Source organism: Lissotriton vulgaris, chromosome 7 (assembly GCF_964263255.1).
Source record: "Lissotriton vulgaris chromosome 7, aLisVul1.2, whole genome shotgun sequence".
Classification (NCBI taxonomy): domain Eukaryota; kingdom Metazoa; phylum Chordata; class Amphibia; order Caudata; family Salamandridae; genus Lissotriton; species Lissotriton vulgaris.
The window spans coordinates 271672227-271690808 of NC_141695.1; the positions used below are offsets into that span (position 1 = coordinate 271672227).

The window sequence follows — 18582 nt, forward strand, 5'->3', positions numbered from 1 at the left end:
TCCTTTGGTGGATATGATAGGTTGGTAGTATTCTGTCATGGCGTACTTGCAAATGGTGTGGTCTTCTGAAGTTTTGCTATTTCTCCAGATTTTCTTGAGACATCGGCAGGTGTGTTTTGAATTTTGGAGGTCGGCTGGGAACCAGGTGGCCTTCCTGGGTCCCTGTCTGTCGTGGTTGTGGAAGGGGTGAGCTGGTCTGCGCAGTTGTTGATCCATCTGTGAAGTTGTTTGGCTGTGGATTTGTCATTGGTTGAGGTGGGGTGCATCATGGTTGAGGGTGGACTTGAGGTGCCCCTCCTGACCTTGCGCTAGTTCCTTTGTAGAGGGCGAGGTGCAAGTTTGGGGGCAGTGTGTTTGTTGACCCGGAAGTTTACACAGTGGTGGCCAGTCCAGGTGGGTTGCATGGTGTGGCTGAAGTGGATATTGTTACCTCCTCTGAAGATGGGGTTGAGGGTGTGACCTGCCATGTGGGTAATGGTGGTGATGAGTTGTTTCGTTCCGAGGTTGGCGAGGTTGTCCAGGAAGGTAGCGGATTTGGGGTCGCTGAGGTTGTCAAGGTAAAAGCTGAGGTCTCCGATGAGTATGTAGTCCATGAAAATGATAGGGTGGGGTGTGAAGAGGTCGGTGATGGTGGTGGTGAAGCCAGTTCGAGGTCAAGGGGTCTGTAGGCGAGGGTGCCACGTAGACTCGTTCTGGGGCTGGGCTGGATCTTGAAATGCCCTTATATGCAGCAAAATACGCTCATGGACCTGATGCTTAGTGCTGTCTATATGACATTTAAGACAAGGACATCCAAGCAGATAGATTGCCTAATCAGATATCCAGTCCAATGGTTTCTGGATCATTATTCTCTCAATTCTCAGTTTTGATGTTGCTGATACTCACTCCATGTAAACAGGCTTTGCATCTGCTGTATTTCTTGAAGACTTCCATAGATTTCAGCCAACAACCATCCATGCCAATCTGATATCTCACTAAAGTATCACTGATAGTTTGAGGCTTTCTGTAAGTGAAAGAGGGCTTAGAGTTAATATCTTGTCCGACTATCATATCTTGTTGATCAGTATGCAAGTACTTCAATAGAGCCTGTCCAACTGAATTATGATGCTCACTGCAAATGGTATTAAACGTACACTCTTTCTCAACTGTAAACCACTCCGGTGATTTCTTGAACAGTAGCTCAGCTCTTGAATGTGTTTTAACTATAGGTGTTGCTTTACTCAGAATATCTTTACTGCACCCCCTCTCCTACAGTCTTCCTGTCATAACACCCTCTACTCAATCAAAGAGTAATTGTGAGCTAGAGATTCTCTTCACCCGAGGGAATTCCTCATAGGGTATGCTATTTTTAAGTGCTGTCGGATGGCAACTCATGGCATGGAGTGTAGTATTGCCTGATGTCTCCTTTCTGAATACTGTTGATGTGAGCTGGTGCCTACTACTTGTAATCTTACATCAAACCCTTCAATGCAGCTGTTACTAATATGGCTTGCAAATGTAACATTAGGTCATTGACGTTTAGTTTCCATAAAGAATCATGGAAGTGAAGGGCTCCTCGCTGAGCCCTTCACTCTTCAACATATATGTCTCGGAGCTGGGTCGACTGATTCAGAGCTGTGGCTTTCGCCTTACTTCCTACGCTGACAATACCCAGATCGTAGTGACAGCTTACAAGAATGAAGCCCCCCCTCCCCACAATTTTTAAACTGTATGCGCTCCATCAACCAATGGATGAACTCACACTGCCTCAAACTAAACTCTGAAAAGACTGAAGTTCTGATTTTTGGCAACCTACTGCCCAGTTGGGGAAATCTATGGTTGCCTCCAGAACTTAGTGAACCCTCTAAACCGGTATTAAAAGTTAAGAACCTGGGGGTGTGGCTGGATCACAAACTTTCCTTCATCCACCACACAAACGCCACAGTCTCGGCCAGCCACTTCCTTATAAAGAAAGTTAGGAAGATACTTCGATACCTCCCGATGGACACAAAAAAAACTGTAGTGACATCCTTAATCCAGTCAAAACTAGACTACTGTAACGGACTGCTGGGAAATGTACAAAAACAATTCTTGAAAAAACTGCAAACCGTTCAAAAGAAAGCAGCACAATTTCTATCTAGCATCCCCAGATATGACTTGATTTCTGCTGAAATTCGCAGATTGCACTGGTTCCCAGGGGAGCAGCGGATCAAATTCAAGGCCCTCTCCCTAGCCTATAAAGCCTTTAACCAAAAAGACCTGGTCTTCTTACAGAACCTGCTCACCTGGTATGAACCCACCAGGCATCTTCGTTCCTCTGGCACCAAACTTCTTCAGGTGCCTAAAATCTGCACCTTACAATGGGGCGGCCACTGCTTTCACTTTTACACTACTAAGCTCTGGAATTCCCTTCCTCTTGATCTCAGGAGTGCACCTACTCTCATCTCCTTCAGGAAGGGCCTGAAGACCTGGCTGTTTCAGAACTAGATGCAAGCCCATACCCCAAGCGTCCACAGCGCCAAGACACCTCTGGGTATACGTGTGCTTTAGAAGTCCATATAACATAACATAACATCATCAGCAGATTTCTGGCTCCCCTTCCATAATAGGAAAAGGTCATCAATGTACCTAGTCCACATTATAATGTGCAGAGCCCATTCCTTTAAATCTGTACTACAGAGCACCTACTTCTCCCTCCAGCCCATATGCAAATTAGCATAACTGGGGACAAAGAAGGTGCCCATTGCAGTTCTCCGCAGTTTCTTGTAGATTACATTGCTCAATAATGAGATGTTACTCTTAAGGCAGCATACAATCATATTAAGCAGAATCTCATTCTGTTCAAGTTAGCTCCCTAGTCTCAACTTCAAAAAATGGCTCACTACCTTTAACCAATCCTCATGCCTAACACTGGTATAGCGTGAGTTCACATTCTCTTCAGGAATTCAGTGAAATCCCTAATATATGAGGGTAGTTCCAGAACCAATGGCTGTAGACAAAAGTCTACAAATTTCAATACGTTCTCCAGTCAGCTTCCTATTGCAGAGATTATTGTTCTGCCAGGGTGATGAGTATTGTTCTTATGTACTTTGGGTAATAGGTACAGGCCTGGTAATTTCCAGTGTAGGAATCTCAAAAAATGCATTCATCTGTACTCTAACCACCCATTCAAAGCTATGTAAAAACCTTCTTTGAGCTTTACATAATCATTGCTGGCTATTTTGTCCTATCACTTGCCTGTATGTATGCTTCAGCCAAATACATATCTTTCTGCCAGATAACTACATTTGCACCTTTATCTGAACCACAGATAATGTATTGGTCTGAATGTAACCATGTTTGCATCACTCTCCTAAATTTCAAGTTCCAAGAGTCATTGTATTTATTGTTCGTAAACACTTTTTTTCTCAATTTTATTACATTTGTATGTCAAACTGTCACTAAATGAGTCAATACAAAATGGAAATGCCTGGTAGGCTGTATATTTCAGGGCTCAGCTGGCAATTTTTACAGGACTTAAAGTCGCCACAAAATGTACATTTATATATACATATCTATTTTGACCTTCCTCATAAATGTTATTGCAGGACATAATGTGTGTGTTTGTAATCTCTGTGTGCCATAACTAAAATGTATTGATTGTTTTTCACAGTACTGCCTTTAATGTCCGTCATCGGAAAAGAACATGGTAAGGAAACTATTGTGCATGTAGTCTAAAGGGGTGATTGAGAGGACAATGGGTAGAGAAGTTATCATACTGATTTTGAAATAAGTTCTGAATTATCTGAAAATCTTTTGACAGAAAAACAACAGAACAATCAGCATCACAGCAAATTGTCATGCAACAAGTATGCAAAACATTCTTATCACACATTGTTACCTTCAGGAACCTGCTTTCATAATAGTCACAAAATGTATTTTACCAAGTACAAGGCCCCTGGAATAATGTGATTGTGCAACTGTGTGGCATTTTTCACATAATTATAGATTTGCTGCATTTTCCACATAATCCTTTATCTGATGCATAAACTGCAGATTTCAGCCCCAAAATCAATGTTGTTTCTAGCTTAAACATTTAAACAGTAACTAAAAACACAGTGATGTGTTGCTGCACAGCAGTAGGACCTTTGCAAAGCTTGACCTGTCACTTTTCTGTTCCTTATTGCTATATTTGGGAGTTAAATGTGGTCCTAGTGTGATGCAACCGATGCCCAGACAGTGGTAACAAGTTTAAAAAATGACAAAACAATTAAATAATACTGTCATGACATGTGCCTCATTGTGCTGCATAGCTTGCCTTTTCCTGCTGCATAATTTACTAATCCCTGCTGCATAATGTAGCCCTTCCATGATGCATAATTCCATAAGCTCTGACCAAGTACTGTCTATCTTACAACCAAATATTCACAACAAGCGGTGGTGAGGGACAAAGTCTCTGAATTAAGCAGAAAGCTCTCACCCAGTCAAGAGATCAGGGCTAGATCCAACACCGTTTTTTAGCTCACTGCACCATCCCAGTTTCAGAACCTGGCTGTATGCAAATTAGTCTGTTCCTGTCCCAGTGCATGATGGGAACAGGGCAAACCAAACTACAAAAGCCAATTCTTACACTGGGAAGGAAACAAGCTCCCGGGGACCGGTTTCTGGCATTACAGCCGTCTTCGGCCCGGTTTGCTTGAATCCTGATGGTGCAATGAGCAAGGGTCTCACATCTGAGAATACCCTTCCACGCTTAGGGTGGACAAAAATATTTACAACAAGCGGTGGTGAGGGACAAAGTCTCTGAATTAAGCAGAAAGCTCTCACCCAGTCAAGAGATCAGGGCTAGATCCAACACCGTTTTTTAGCTCACTGCACCATCCCAGTTTCAGAACCTGGCTGTATGCAAATTAGTCTGTTCCTTTCCCAGTGCATGATGGGAAAAGGGCAAACCAAACTACAAAAGCCAATTCTTACACTGGGAAGGAAACAAGCTCCCGGGGACCGGTTTCTGGCATTACAGCCGTCTTCGGCCCGGTTTGCTTGAATCCTGATGGTGCAATGAGCAAGGGTCTCACATCTGAGAATACCCTTCCACGCTTAGGGTGGACAAAAATATTTACAACAAGCGGTGGTGAGGGACAAAGTCTCTGAATTAAGCAGAAAGCTCTCACCCAGTCAAGAGATCAGGGCTAGATCCAACACCGTTTTTTAGCTCACTGCACCATCCCAGTTTCAGAACCTGGCTGTATGCAAATTAGTCTGTTCCTGTCCCAGTGCATGATGGGAACAGGGCAAACCAAACTACAAAAGCCAATTCTTACACTGGGAAGGAAACAAGCTCCCGGGGACCGGTTTCTGGCATTACAGCCGTCTTCGGCCCGGTTTGCTTGAATCCTGATGGTGCAATGAGCAAGGGTCTCACATCTGAGAATACCCTTCCACGCTTAGGGTGGACAAAAATATTTACAACAAGCGGTGGTGAGGGACAAAGTCTCTGAATTAAGCAGAAAGCTCTCACCCAGTCAAGAGATCAGGGCTAGATCCAACACCGTTTTTTAGCTCACTGCACCATCCCAGTTTCAGAACCTGGCTGTATGCAAATTAGTCTGTTCCTGTCCCAGTGCATGATTGGAACAGGGCAAACCAAACTACAAAAGCCAATTCTTACACTGGGAAGGAAACAAGCTCCCGGGGACCGGTTTCTGGCATTACAGCCGTCTTCGGCCCGGTTTGCTTGAATCCTGATGGTGCAATGAGCAAGGGTCTCACATCTGAGAATACCCTTCCACGCTTAGGGTGGACAAAAATATTTACAACAAGCGGTGGTGATGGACAAAGTCTCTGAATTAAGCAGAAAGCTCTCACCCAGTCAAGAGATCAGGGCTAGATCCAACACCGTTTTTTAGCTCACTGCACCATCCCAGTTTCAGAACCTGGCTGTATGCAAATTAGTCTGTTCCTGTCCCAGTGCATGATGGGAACAGGGCAAACCAAACTACAAAAGCCAATTCTTACACTGGGAAGGAAACAAGCTCCCGGGGACCGGTTTCTGGCCTTACAGCCGTCTTCGGCCCGGTTTGCTTGAATCCTGATGGTGCAATGAGCAAGGGTCTCACATCTGAGAATACCCTTCCACGCTTAGGGTGGACAAAAATATTTACAACAAGCGGTGGTGAGGGACAAAGTCTCTAAATTAAGCAGAAAGCTCTCACCCAGTCAAGATATCAGGGCTAGATCCAACACCGTTTTTTAGCTCACTGCACCATCCCAGTTTCAGAACCTGGCTGTATGCAAATTAGTCTGTTCCTGTCCCAGTGCATGATGGGAACAGGGCAAACCAAACTACAAAAGCCAATTCTTACACTGGGAAGGAAACAAGCTCCCGGGGACCGGTTTCTGGCATTACAGCCGTCTTCGGCCCGGTTTGCTTGAATCCTGATGGTGCAATGAGCAAGGGTCTCACATCTGAGAATACCCTTCCACGCTTAGGGTGGACAAAAATATTTACAACAAGCGGTGGTGAGGGACAAAGTCTCTGAATTAAGCAGAAAGCTCTCACCCAGTCAAGAGATCAGGGCTAGATCCAACACCGTTTTTTAGCTCACTGCACCATCCCAGTTTCAGAACCTGGCTGTATGCAAATTAGTCTGTTCCTGTCCCAGTGCATGATGGGAACAGGGCAAACCAAACTACAAAAGCCAATTCTTACACTGGGAAGGAAACAAGCTCCCGGGGACCGGTTTCTGGCATTACAGCCGTCTTCGGCCCGGTTTGCTTGAATCCTGATGGTGCAATGAGCAAGGGTCTCACATCTGAGAATACCCTTCCACGCTTAGGGTGGACAAAAATATTTACAACAAGCGGTGGTGAGGGACAAAGTCTCTGAATTAAGCAGAAAGCTCTCACCCAGTCAAGAGATCAGGGCTAGATCCAACACCGTTTTTTAGCTCACTGCACCATCCCAGTTTCAGAACCTGGCTGTATGCAAATTAGTCTGTTCCTGTCCCAGTGCATGATGGGAACAGGGCAAACCAAACTACAAAAGCCAATTCTTACACTGGGAAGGAAACAAGCTCCCGGGGACCGGTTTCTGGCATTACAGCCGTCTTCGGCCCGGTTTGCTTGAATCCTGATGGTGCAATGAGCAAGGGTCTCACATCTGAGAATACCCTTCCACGCTTAGGGTGGACAAAAATATTTACAACAAGCGGTGGTGAGGGACAAAGTCTCTGAATTAAGCAGAAAGCTCTCACCCAGTCAAGAGATCAGGGCTAGATCCAACACCGTTTTTTAGCTCACTGCACCATCCCAGTTTCAGAACCTGGCTGTATGCAAATTAGTCTGTTCCTGTCCCAGTGCATGATGGGAACAGGGCAAACCAAACTACAAAAGCCAATTCTTACACTGGGAAGGAAACAAGCTCCCGGGGACCGGTTTCTGGCATTACAGCCGTCTTCGGCCCGGTTTGCTTGAATCCTGATGGTGCAATGAGCAAGGGTCTCACATCTGAGAATACCCTTCCACGCTTAGGGTGGACAAAAATATTTACAACAAGCGGGGGTTAGGGACAAAGTCTCTGAATTAAGCAGAAAGCTCTCACCAAGTCAAGAGATCAGGGCTAGATCCAACACCGTTTTTTAGCTCACTGCACCATCCCAGTTTCAGAACCTGGCTGTATGCAAATTAGTCTGTTCCTGTCCCAGTGCATGATGGGAACAGGGCAAACCAAACTACAAAAGCCAATTCTTACACTGGGAAGGAAACAAGCTCCCGGGGACCGGTTTCTGGCATTACAGCCGTCTTCGGCCCGGTTTGCTTGAATCCTGATGGTGCAATGAGCAAGGGTCTCACATCTGAGAATACCCTTCCACGCTTAGGGTGGACAAAAATATTTACAACAAGCGGTGGTGAGGGACAAAGTCTCTGAATTAAGCAGAAAGCTCTCACCCAGTCAAGAGATCAGGGCTAGATCCAACACCGTTTTTTAGCTCACTGCACCATCCCAGTTTCAGAACCTGGCTGTATGCAAATTAGTCTGTTCCTGTCCCAGTGCATGATGGGAACAGGGCAAACCAAACTACAAAGGCCAATTCTTACACTGGGAAGGAAACAAGCTCCCGGGGACCGGTTTCTGGCATTACAGCCGTCTTCGGCCCGGTTTGCTTGAATCCTGATGGTGCAATGAGCAAGGGTCTCACATCTGAGAATACCCTTCCACGCTTAGGGTGGACAAAAATATTTACAACAAGCGGTGGTGAGGGACAAAGTCTCTGAATTAAGCAGAAAGCTCTCACCCAGTCAAGAGATCAGGGCTAGATCCAACACCGTTTTTTAGCTCACTGCACCATCCCAGTTTCAGAACCTGGCTGTATGCAAATTAGTCTGTTCCTGTCCCAGTGCATGATGGGAACAGGGCAAACCAAACTACAAAAGCCAATTCTTACACTGGGAAGGAAACAAGCTCCCGGGGACCGGTTTCTGGCATTACAGCCGTCTTCGGCCCGGTTTGCTTGAATCCTGATGGTGCAATGAGCAAGGGTCTCACATCTGAGAATACCCTTCCACGCTTAGGGTGGACAAAAATATTTACAACAAGCGGTGGTGAGGGACAAAGTCTCTGAATTAAGCAGAAAGCTCTCACCCAGTCAAGAGATCAGGGCTAGATCCAACACCGTTTTTTAGCTCACTGCACCATCCCAGTTTCAGAACCTGGCTGTATGCAAATTAGTCTGTTCCTGTCCCAGTGCATGATGGGAACAGGGCAAACCAAACTACAAAAGCCAATTCTTACACTGGGAAGGAAACAAGCTCCCGGGGACCGGTTTCTGGCATTACAGCCGTCTTCGGCCCGGTTTGCTTGAATCCTGATGGTGCAATGAGCAAGGGTCTCACATCTGAGAATACCCTTCCACGCTTAGGGTGGACAAAAATATTTACAACAAGCGGTGGTGAGGGACAAAGTCTCTGAATTAAGCAGAAAGCTCTCACCCAGTCAAGAGATCAGGGCTAGATCCAACACCGTTTTTTAGCTCACTGCACCATCCCAGTTTCAGAACCTGGCTGTATGCAAATTAGTCTGTTCCTGTCCCAGTGCATGATGGGAACAGGGCAAACCAAACTACAAAAGCCAATTCTTACACTGGGAAGGAAACAAGCTCCCGGGGACCGGTTTCTGGCATTACAGCCGTCTTCGGCCCGGTTTGCTTGAATCCTGATGGTGCAATGAGCAAGGGTCTCACATCTGAGAATACCCTTCCACGCTTAGGGTGGACAGAAATATTTACAACAAGCGGTGGTGAGGGACAAAGTCTCTGAATTAAGCAGAATGAAATGTCATCAGCCAAAAGTATTTTGTGACATAGTCCCTGTTCTCTCTTATACAAAGCGATCCGGCTCAGTTAAATTGTGTTTTTTGTGATTCCCCACTTCATTATCAATATTATGTTGTATTAGGAAAGAGAACCAAGCCTTAACTGAAATATTAGCTCATTTGATGGTCATATAGTTCAACAAGTCTTACTTCTAATGTTGGGATTTCAAGTCTATTTTCACTGATTGAATTAAATAATAAGTAAAGTTTCTAATTAGGGGCCAGATGTAGGAAGGCTATTACCGGTCAGAAGCGGCCTAAATTGGCCGTTACGACCAGTAATAGGCTTTTCCTATGTAGGTGGCAAATTTACCAATTCGGTAAATAACAAATCGTTATTTACCGATTCGGTATTTACTGAATCTTCATTTACCGATTCGGCATTTACAAAATCGGTAAATGACATGTAGGAAGAACTTTAAAGAGTGCTTCTGTGCTTTAAGGATTCGTTATTTACCACCAACTATTAGTTGTTGGTAAATAATGAATACCTCTGTAAATGGAAATCTGTGCATTTACACCTGTGCCATGTGAGAGACAGGGCATGTATGTGTGCCACATGTGCACACAAGCACTAATCAGGGGTGCAACAGGGTGTCAAAGTGACACCCTGCCACCCGTGACTATTTCCCTATTTTAGTGAATCGGTATTTACCGATTCAGTAATTGGCATTCATTCCCATGGGCCTCCAGGCCCATAGGAATGAATGCCAATTACCGAATCGGTAATGATCTTAACGATTCGGTAATTTTTACCGAATTATTACCTACATAGCATTTACCGATTCTAAAATACCGAATTGGTAATATTCTGTATTTTAGAATCGGTAAATCCCATTTACCTACATTAAGCCCTTGATGAGCTACGATTTTAGCCTTCTTGTGATGTAAGATACATATAGTGCATTTAGAGGTATAACACATCAATTCATATAAGGAGTGGGCAGTTTTTTTATACAGCTAAAGGTTTGCAAAATTAGCAATGTTCACAGAATAATTCTCTGCATATATTGTAACACTACTCTCAGTTTTTATCACATATATGGTAAAAAAACATATTTTTTGTATTACGTGCGCAATGTTTTCTATTAAACTATGAATCTGGCACAAATAGGTTTTCTTATGTCTCTACTTAGGCTCCTCCTGTGGAGTTTGCGGAATTTTTCCACCCCATGCTCTGCTTGGAGTGAGGAGTTCCGTAAAAAACTTCACCATCCACCACATGGCTGAAATTGCTACCCACCCCAAGAGAATTCATTAAATGAGGAAGCACCATGGATAAGCTTGCAGGTGTTTACCCTCTGTGCTCATGGCAGCCTCCCTCCACCCACGTGGATGTGTCAGGGAAATGATTAAATGTCCAGGGCCAGCTCATTCAGCCTTGTGTAATGTGCTGAAGGCAGCTCCATGGGGGATGCGCAGCCTTCGGCTTCATGATGGCTATTGGTTATTCACCCTTCAAGGATGTGTACCAGGCAACTTTGATTCCTCTAAGATGTTCTGAGGAATCTCATCCAAGGCAGCTCCTTGCTGTTTCATGCATCGATTTGGAACAAACAAGGTCTAGTTTTTGCTCTTCTGTGTTGTTGTGACCCAAGAACAGTTATCCTTTCAGTTCCCGAGGATCCATGCTTCTTTGAACTTTTAGCTGGTGTTTGCAGCTGCATGCCAGCCTTTCGGAGGGATCAGTGCAGCATAATAGAGGCAACAGCGGCAGCCTCGAAGTAGCCACCTGCATCTGCCGATTGTGCTCAGAAAGGATTAATCTCTGTGCCAACGGTTTGGCTGTGTAGTACTTAAGGTAACTTTAAAGTGAAAACATGAAGTGGTCCTTTTACTTAAAATTGCTTGTTTGGTTATTTTGTTAGATTGGATACATCTAAAATTGTGTCTCTAAATTACAGAGTATTTGGAGTAATGCACTGTATAATACGTATTCTTTTAGCGTCAAGCAGATATGTGTACATTGTATGGATGACTAGTATGAATGATGATATTGAAATCGAGATCCATCTGGAATCACTGCTTTCTAGGCATATGGTGTCATATGTATCTCTGCTGACATCTGGCAATCTGAGATCTCTAGCCCTGTGATTAGTCTCCCAAGCACATGGAGTTACCCTGGTCCTTTTTTGCCCCATAGATCCCTAAGCTCCTGCATGTGTCCCGAGACTGACCTAAGTGTATTGGATGGGTGTTGTAGTAATCAGAGGCTAGACTTTGACACAACTGCCCCAGAGAACTGTTCAAAAATGCTTGCAGCATGAGTAGATTTGGAGAAATACGCAGATCCCTGGTTTTGATAAGGGCTGAACCCGTGAGGGTTTTGGGAACCTAGAGCTATGGACTGTAAACGACTGATATGTTTTCTGCTGCAAGCTGTAGATGCATTCACTTTTTATGTGGCAGGATGGGTTGAGTTTGAGTTTAAAATATTTCTTGAGCGCACGTACACCGAGCGGTTTCATGGCGCTATGGAGTACTACAGATCCTGAGGGACAGTAGAAACGGGGGCGCCTAAGGTGCAGTTAGGAAGGGAAAGCTTGGGTAAAAAGAAAGGTTTTGAGTGCCTTGCGAAAAAGATAATACTGGGTGCAAGATCTCAAGTGAGCCCGGAGGGAATTCCAAAATATGGGAGCGATTGTAGAAAATTTGGAGCCGCCCCATTTTTTCCTTCTAAAACGGGGAACTGCGAGCAATGTTGAGTAGAAGAGCGCAGCTCCCTGGAAGGGACATATGATTGAATTTCAGATGTGATAAAGGCGGGGGCTGACCCAGATCGGGTATTTAAAATAATGCAACCCAGCTTAAACTGGGCTCGTTCCGGTATAGGGAGCCAGTGTAGGGACTTGAGGAGAGGAGTGACGTGGTGTGATTTGGGTAGATTGAAAACCAGGCGAGCCGCCTGGTTTTGGACCAGCTGAAGACGTCTCGCGATGTACGCAGGCATGCCACTATATAGGGCATTGCCATAGTCCAGGCGGGAGATAACCATCGCCAGGACTATGAGTTTGAGTGCGGAGAAAGAGAAAAAGCGAGAGACTTTGCGGATGGTACTGAGGGAAAGGAACGATGAGGAAACAACACAACTGACTTGGGAATGAAGAGAGAGTTGGTCATTGAGTTTGAAACCAAGGGTTTTTACAGAGGAAGATGGGGTGGGGGGGGGGGACCTAGGGAAGGGGGCCAGAAGCGAGAAGACCAAGGACTGGAGCAACCACCCGTCAGCACCAACTCCGTTTTGTTGGGGTTTAGCTTCAGGTGGTTGTGATTCATCCAGTCTTGGATAAACGTCATGACTGAGTGGAAATTGGATATTGACTGGGGGGAGGAAGAAAGGGAGAAAATGAGCTGGAGGTCGTCCGCATAGATATAAACGGAGACCTCCAGCTGTTGGAGGGCAAAAATAAGAGGGGCAATGTATAAATTAAATAGCAGAGGGGAGAGGGAAGATCCCTGGGGTACCCCGCATTGAACTGCCTGTAAATCCGCAGAATAGTCACCCAATTGCACAGCTTGGGAGCGGTCGTGCAGGAAGGAGGACAACCAGACCAAGGCCGAGCCCTCGATTCCCGCCGCTCTGACATGGGAAAGTAAGATGGTATGATCAACCGTGTCAAAAGCGGCGGAGAGATCAAGGAGGACCAAGGCCAGGGGATGGTTGGTGTCCATGCCCTCTCTGGGATTGTCAAGGACCGATATGACTACGGATTCTGTGGAGTGAGCAGGCGGAACCCGGCCTGCCTAGGGGCCAATACGTTGTTCATCTCCACAAAGGTGCTCTGTGTACTGGTTACATGACGTTCCAGTACCTTCGCCAGGAATGGTAAGAGTGAAATGGGGCGGTAGTTGATGGACAGCGAGGGGTCAGCAACAGGTTTTTTTAGAATGGGTAGGATAACGGCCTATTTTAGAGAAGAGATGACAATGCCCTGTGAGAGGGAGCTGTTAAGAAAGGTGAGGGGTGGCAGAGCACAGGTAGAGTAAATTTGTTTAAGGATATGTGCTGGACAAGGATCTAGGGGGGAACCAGATTTAACCAACGGCAGAAGAGATAAGAAGGAGTCTTCTGTAAGAAGAGGGATGGATTCAAGGCGAGCTGCAGCTGGGGGGCACTGAGGGCTAACAAAGGAAGGGGAAGGAGGGGGGATGTTCACTTTGATGGCAGCTATTTTATCAAGAAAGAAGGAGTTGAGGGAATCACAGAGGAGTTGTGATGGGGAGAATTTGAGCGTGGCCCTATCAGAATATGCAAGGTCATGCACAATAGTGAAAATTTCTCTGGGACGATTTTCGGCTGTGTGGATCCTGGACGAGAAATAAGCCTTCTTAGTTGTCAAAATAGAGTTGCACCAGCTTCTTGTACAGGTTTCGGGAATGCACATGCCCAGAATTAGGGATACATCTGGAAATGAGCATAGATGAAGGATTTCTATTGCTCTGCATTGCAAATTCACTGCAGGTGAAACTCCGTGGAATTTCAGAGTTTTTAGACAACTTCACAAGAATGGCAGAGAAGAATTCAGCGAACTCCGTCCTCCGTTAATCTCTAGGCGAACCATGTCTGACTCATCTAATGTTTTTCTCTTAATTTCCCACCAATAAAGTCGGAAAAGCATGCTCATTTTTCTCAATATCTCTTCAAAGTTTGTTCTTCATCATAACCTTGCCTTCCATCATTAGATTCTTCATATTTCTCCCTGCTTTTTATCATGGTTGAATATAAATTCAATCACCCCACATTAATAAATATACTTTCTGGCAAAATGACCATTTTTATTATATTTATTTTTCTAATTGTATTGACCTGCTGTACTCATCAAATAATAAAACAACTGACTAAAATAATCTCCAAACATATGCAATATACAAAATAATTTTACTTTAGTTATTTAAAGATACCTTTTAGAACGCTTGAAGGTTTTCTACATGTTCATTGCCTTTACTAGGGGAAGCTGTTCATGTCAACATTACATCTCTATAAACAAGCCTCCCACTGAAATACACAGCACAAAGCAGAATGAATATAACACAATTTAGAATGAATATTGCATATTTCAAAAGTAATGTGATACATGGTAGAATCAATATACTGTGTAGCAAACCCAATCCAATAACTTTACTTAGTGAATGATATCGATAACACATGCTCCAAATTAAATAAACATAAACTAAAATATATGTCAACTGTACTGAAAATAACCTTTTCTTTACAGAAGAGAATATAGCAACCAGTGAAATGAATATGAATAGCATTGAAAAGGATATACTTGCTGAAGTGATTGATGTGTAAAGACAAATATGACATGTCAAATGGATATAATGTGCTTAATGAATATAATCTTCAGTGAAATGAATTGACACCTTATGATAAATGTATTTTATTATGAAATGAATACAAGTTTAGAAGAATATTATACACCTTGAAATGAACAAGACACAATTAACAATTAATTATGACTGGTTTTGAAATGAATATGATCCATTTGGAACGAATATGACTCATGTTGAAATTAATATGACTGCCTTTAAAATGAAGGGTCAGGGAGCATGTGAAGATCGGGACAAGGTAATCTGTAAGGGTTGGCGGTAAATTCCGTTCCTCTTGAGGGATTTGCGAAATTTCCGCAATTCTGCTTTCCATGCGGAATGCGGAATTGCTGAAAATTCCCAAATCCGTGGCGTACCGGAATTCGTGGGCATGGCATTGGTGAGATATTGCACAAAACGGTGGCATCTAATTGGATAAATATGCAGGATTGATTCTGACTCGATGCTCCGGTCACAAAAATGAAACCTCAACAGGAAGCACTTACAGATATAAATAAAGCAGGTGCCGGAGTTGAAGGTCAAATTCAGTAACGCATTAATCGGCCCAAAAAATTTGCGAGGACGGTCGAGGCTGGGCAGGTGTTCTTTCTCCCCATATCTTCCGTTAAAAATTAGCTGTGATCCTTGATCAAGGTCTTTGCATTCATAACTTTTTAGATCGCAATCCCTGTGTAGTTCCTGTGACCAGGACGTTCTTTCTCCTCATCTGCAGCTCTCATCTGTCTCTGACCTTTTATAAACGAGAGGCATGTGAACTCGCATAGAACCCTGCCCGTTTGACCCCGCCTCACACACACTAGAGATATGCAACGTCTGCCCACCCTTTACCCACAATGATGGACAGCTCACTCGAGGGACCCCAGCGCCTTTCAGCACGGTGGCAAAGTTACAGACACACATGGTCACTGGGGACAACTCTTCTGGCCTTTTACACAGCTGTATTGTAGGAAAAGCACTATACATTTACCCAACGAGGTAGCACTTACTTATTAGCCAATAGGAAGTACTCCAGTTGAGTAGAGCACAAAATGGTGGCATGCAGGGCAGGATTCATTCTGGCATGATGCTCTTGTCACAAAAACTAAACAATAACAGGAAGCACTTACAGATATAAATAAAGCAGGTGCACGAGTTGAAGTTCAAATTCAGTAGCGCATGAATCAGCCAAAAACTGTGTGTGCACGGTCGACGTTGGGCAGGTGTGCTTTCTCCCCATTTCTACTGTTGAAAATTAGCTGTGATCCTTGATGGAGGTCTTTTCATCTATGACTGGGAGGACCTGGCATGGCAGTTCGGGCTGGACTGTTCCCATGAGGCACAGGGTCAAGACTGATTTGCATATGGCCAGGTCTAAACTGGGGTGGCATGTTGAGCAATAGAATGATAGTTTTAACCCAGATCTCTTGACTGGGGGTGAATGTTCTGATTTGTTCTGCATTCCATACATCGATTGTGTGTCTTTTTCTTTCTCGCCCTAAATCCGCCAGGTATGCTCAAACGTGGGTCCTGGGCTCACTGTGCCACTGGAATTAAGTAACCCTGGGAAAAGGACTTTGCTACGCCCACGGAGTGGGCGTAGTGTTGCCTACTTCACCCTTTGCAAAGTAGGTGTAGCAGGCAACACTACGCCCACTCCGTGGGCGTAGCGAAGTTGCCCGCCACCCTCCTCCCCCCCACCCTCCCCTACATACCTAATTTGTGTTAAATAGTCTTGAAAAGTAAATAAAAAGGACATACCTTGTCCGCTGCGTCCTGGGGCTCCCTCTTCTAATCACGCTGCTGTCTTGGATACCAATGCACATGCGCGGCCGCCCGCGCATGCGCATTTTGTCGCAAGAAATGTGCATGCGCTGGTGGCCACGCTTGCGCATTGGTATCCAAGACGGCGGAGCAATTAGAAGAGAGAGCCCCGGGATGCGGCGGACAAGGTAATTGCTTTTTATTTACTTTTCTAAGACTATCTAACACAAATTAGGTATGTAGGGGAGGGGGGCAGGCGGCGCGTTGTGGGGCTACGCGAAGTGCGTAGGTGGCCGTAGTTTCTCGACCACTTTGCGACTACGCATACTACGCCCAGGGTTAGAATTAAGCTTTCCTGGTTGAAGTGATGTATACGGTATGGGTGCTCGACTCTGAAAAAAAATTGCACTCAATCTTCAATACAGATTGATATATATATATAATACATATTTAAATTTCAAACTAAACTACATGCACTGGATGATGTCATCAGTGATGTCATCAGTGATGTCACTGACCATGTCATGAATGATGTAATATGTGACATCATCAGCTGCGTATTGCGGGTGTGCAAGTTATAGTTAGCAGAACTAACTATAACAGAGGAATTTCTATGGTTTTGTACGAGTGGAATGTCCAGCTCACTATAACACCCCTGAAACCTATGGTTTTTCAGTGAATATATATATATATATATATATATATATATATATATATATATATATATATATATACAAACCAACATCACGTTCAGGCGCAGTAGCACAATGGGTTCAGTTTTAGATAAGGCCTCACCAGAGATCAAGAAGGCCACTATTTGGCTGCAACCTGCGAACGGGTTCAGCAAGTGCTCCACCTGTCAGGCCTGTAAATTTGGTCGGAACATGTCCACATACACAACCCCATTTAGTGTCATTCCTAAAAAAAATTGAGGGAACATTCAGCTGCAAGACCGAGTGTGCTGTATATGTCCTGACGTGCACCTGTGGGCTCAACTACGTTGATAGTACCAAGCTGCAGGTGCACGTCAGGATCGTGCAGCACATAAGGGCCATTCTCCACAGTGATGTGACATATCCTGTGGCGAGACATTTTAAAAAAACTCATGCCAATGATATTAACTGCCTCTCGTATTACGTTGTGGACTCTGTAGCCAAACAGAGATGTGGCGGAAACAGGGAGCGTTCTCTTTGGCAGTTGGAAACTAAATATATCTTGGAGTTTGACTGTAAATGGCTGAACGGTTAAATACGACGGAAGATATGTGCCATTTTTTATAAGAACCTGCAGTTTGGCGTAATACTATGCTCCCAGAAGATGATGTTTATTGTAACAACATCCTGTTTCCAGTCTGATGACTACATATTTGTAAATTTGAATATAGATGAGGATTAATTGCTTTGGTTCCCAGTCAGTGGTAATTTTAGCCTGCTCTCTTACTTTCTTCACTCTAGTGATCTGTAAAAAATTATTTATTACGGTATATAATTGAATCAAAAATTATCCTTGTTGTACATTGCCAGTCCATAACAGTATTACAGTTTGTTTTCAAACCTATATAGTAATATGGGTGAACACTGTGGATAGAGTAATTGACATGACAGATCGCGACGTTTTTATATCATCCATCTTTTACACTTTATATTCACATATGCACCAGCTTGCACACTAGGCAAATAGTTTGCACTTTTATAAAAGAAAAAATTGAGAAAAAAATGTTTTTGCTTATTTGCACTATAATCCAGATAGGATTTTGTACATGTCGCAGGACCGCAATATGGATTTATCCGGTTAGAGTATTATTAACAGACGGTATGACCTGGTATTGTCGAGGAGTACAATTGGATTTATCCAATAATATGTAACTTTTATCTAAAAATTGCATTTATGTTTTTTTGAACGTGATATGAATTGCTATGATGAAATATTCATTTTTATGCTTATATTCAGCAGCAATATATCTTGTACATAGTTATTATCTATGTGTGCTAATGGATCCCCTGACACTGTGAAAAATGTTTAAACTACCGAGTCTGTTTTTCATTAAGACTGTCATGTGACCCATCAAGTCCTGCAAGAGGTGTGGTTTAGGACTCTTTGAATGCTAGATGGCGATTTTACCAAATTACACGTGAGCAAGGGCTTTCTAGCTCGAAACGGGTTGTGTGTGGGTCTCACCT

General features: G+C 44.0%; 1 protein-coding gene across 1 annotated transcript in view; it reads left to right on the plus strand.

The window, feature by feature from the left end:
* LOC147701372 (mucin-5B-like) overlaps positions 1-18582 on the plus strand; it is a 160946-nt gene that overhangs the window by 96019 nt on the left and 46345 nt on the right. The window contains exon 3 of the mRNA XM_086928636.1: positions 3632-3667. Coding sequence (XP_086784762.1) covers positions 3632-3667 — 36 coding nt within the window. The remainder of the gene's footprint in view (positions 1-3631; positions 3668-18582) is intronic.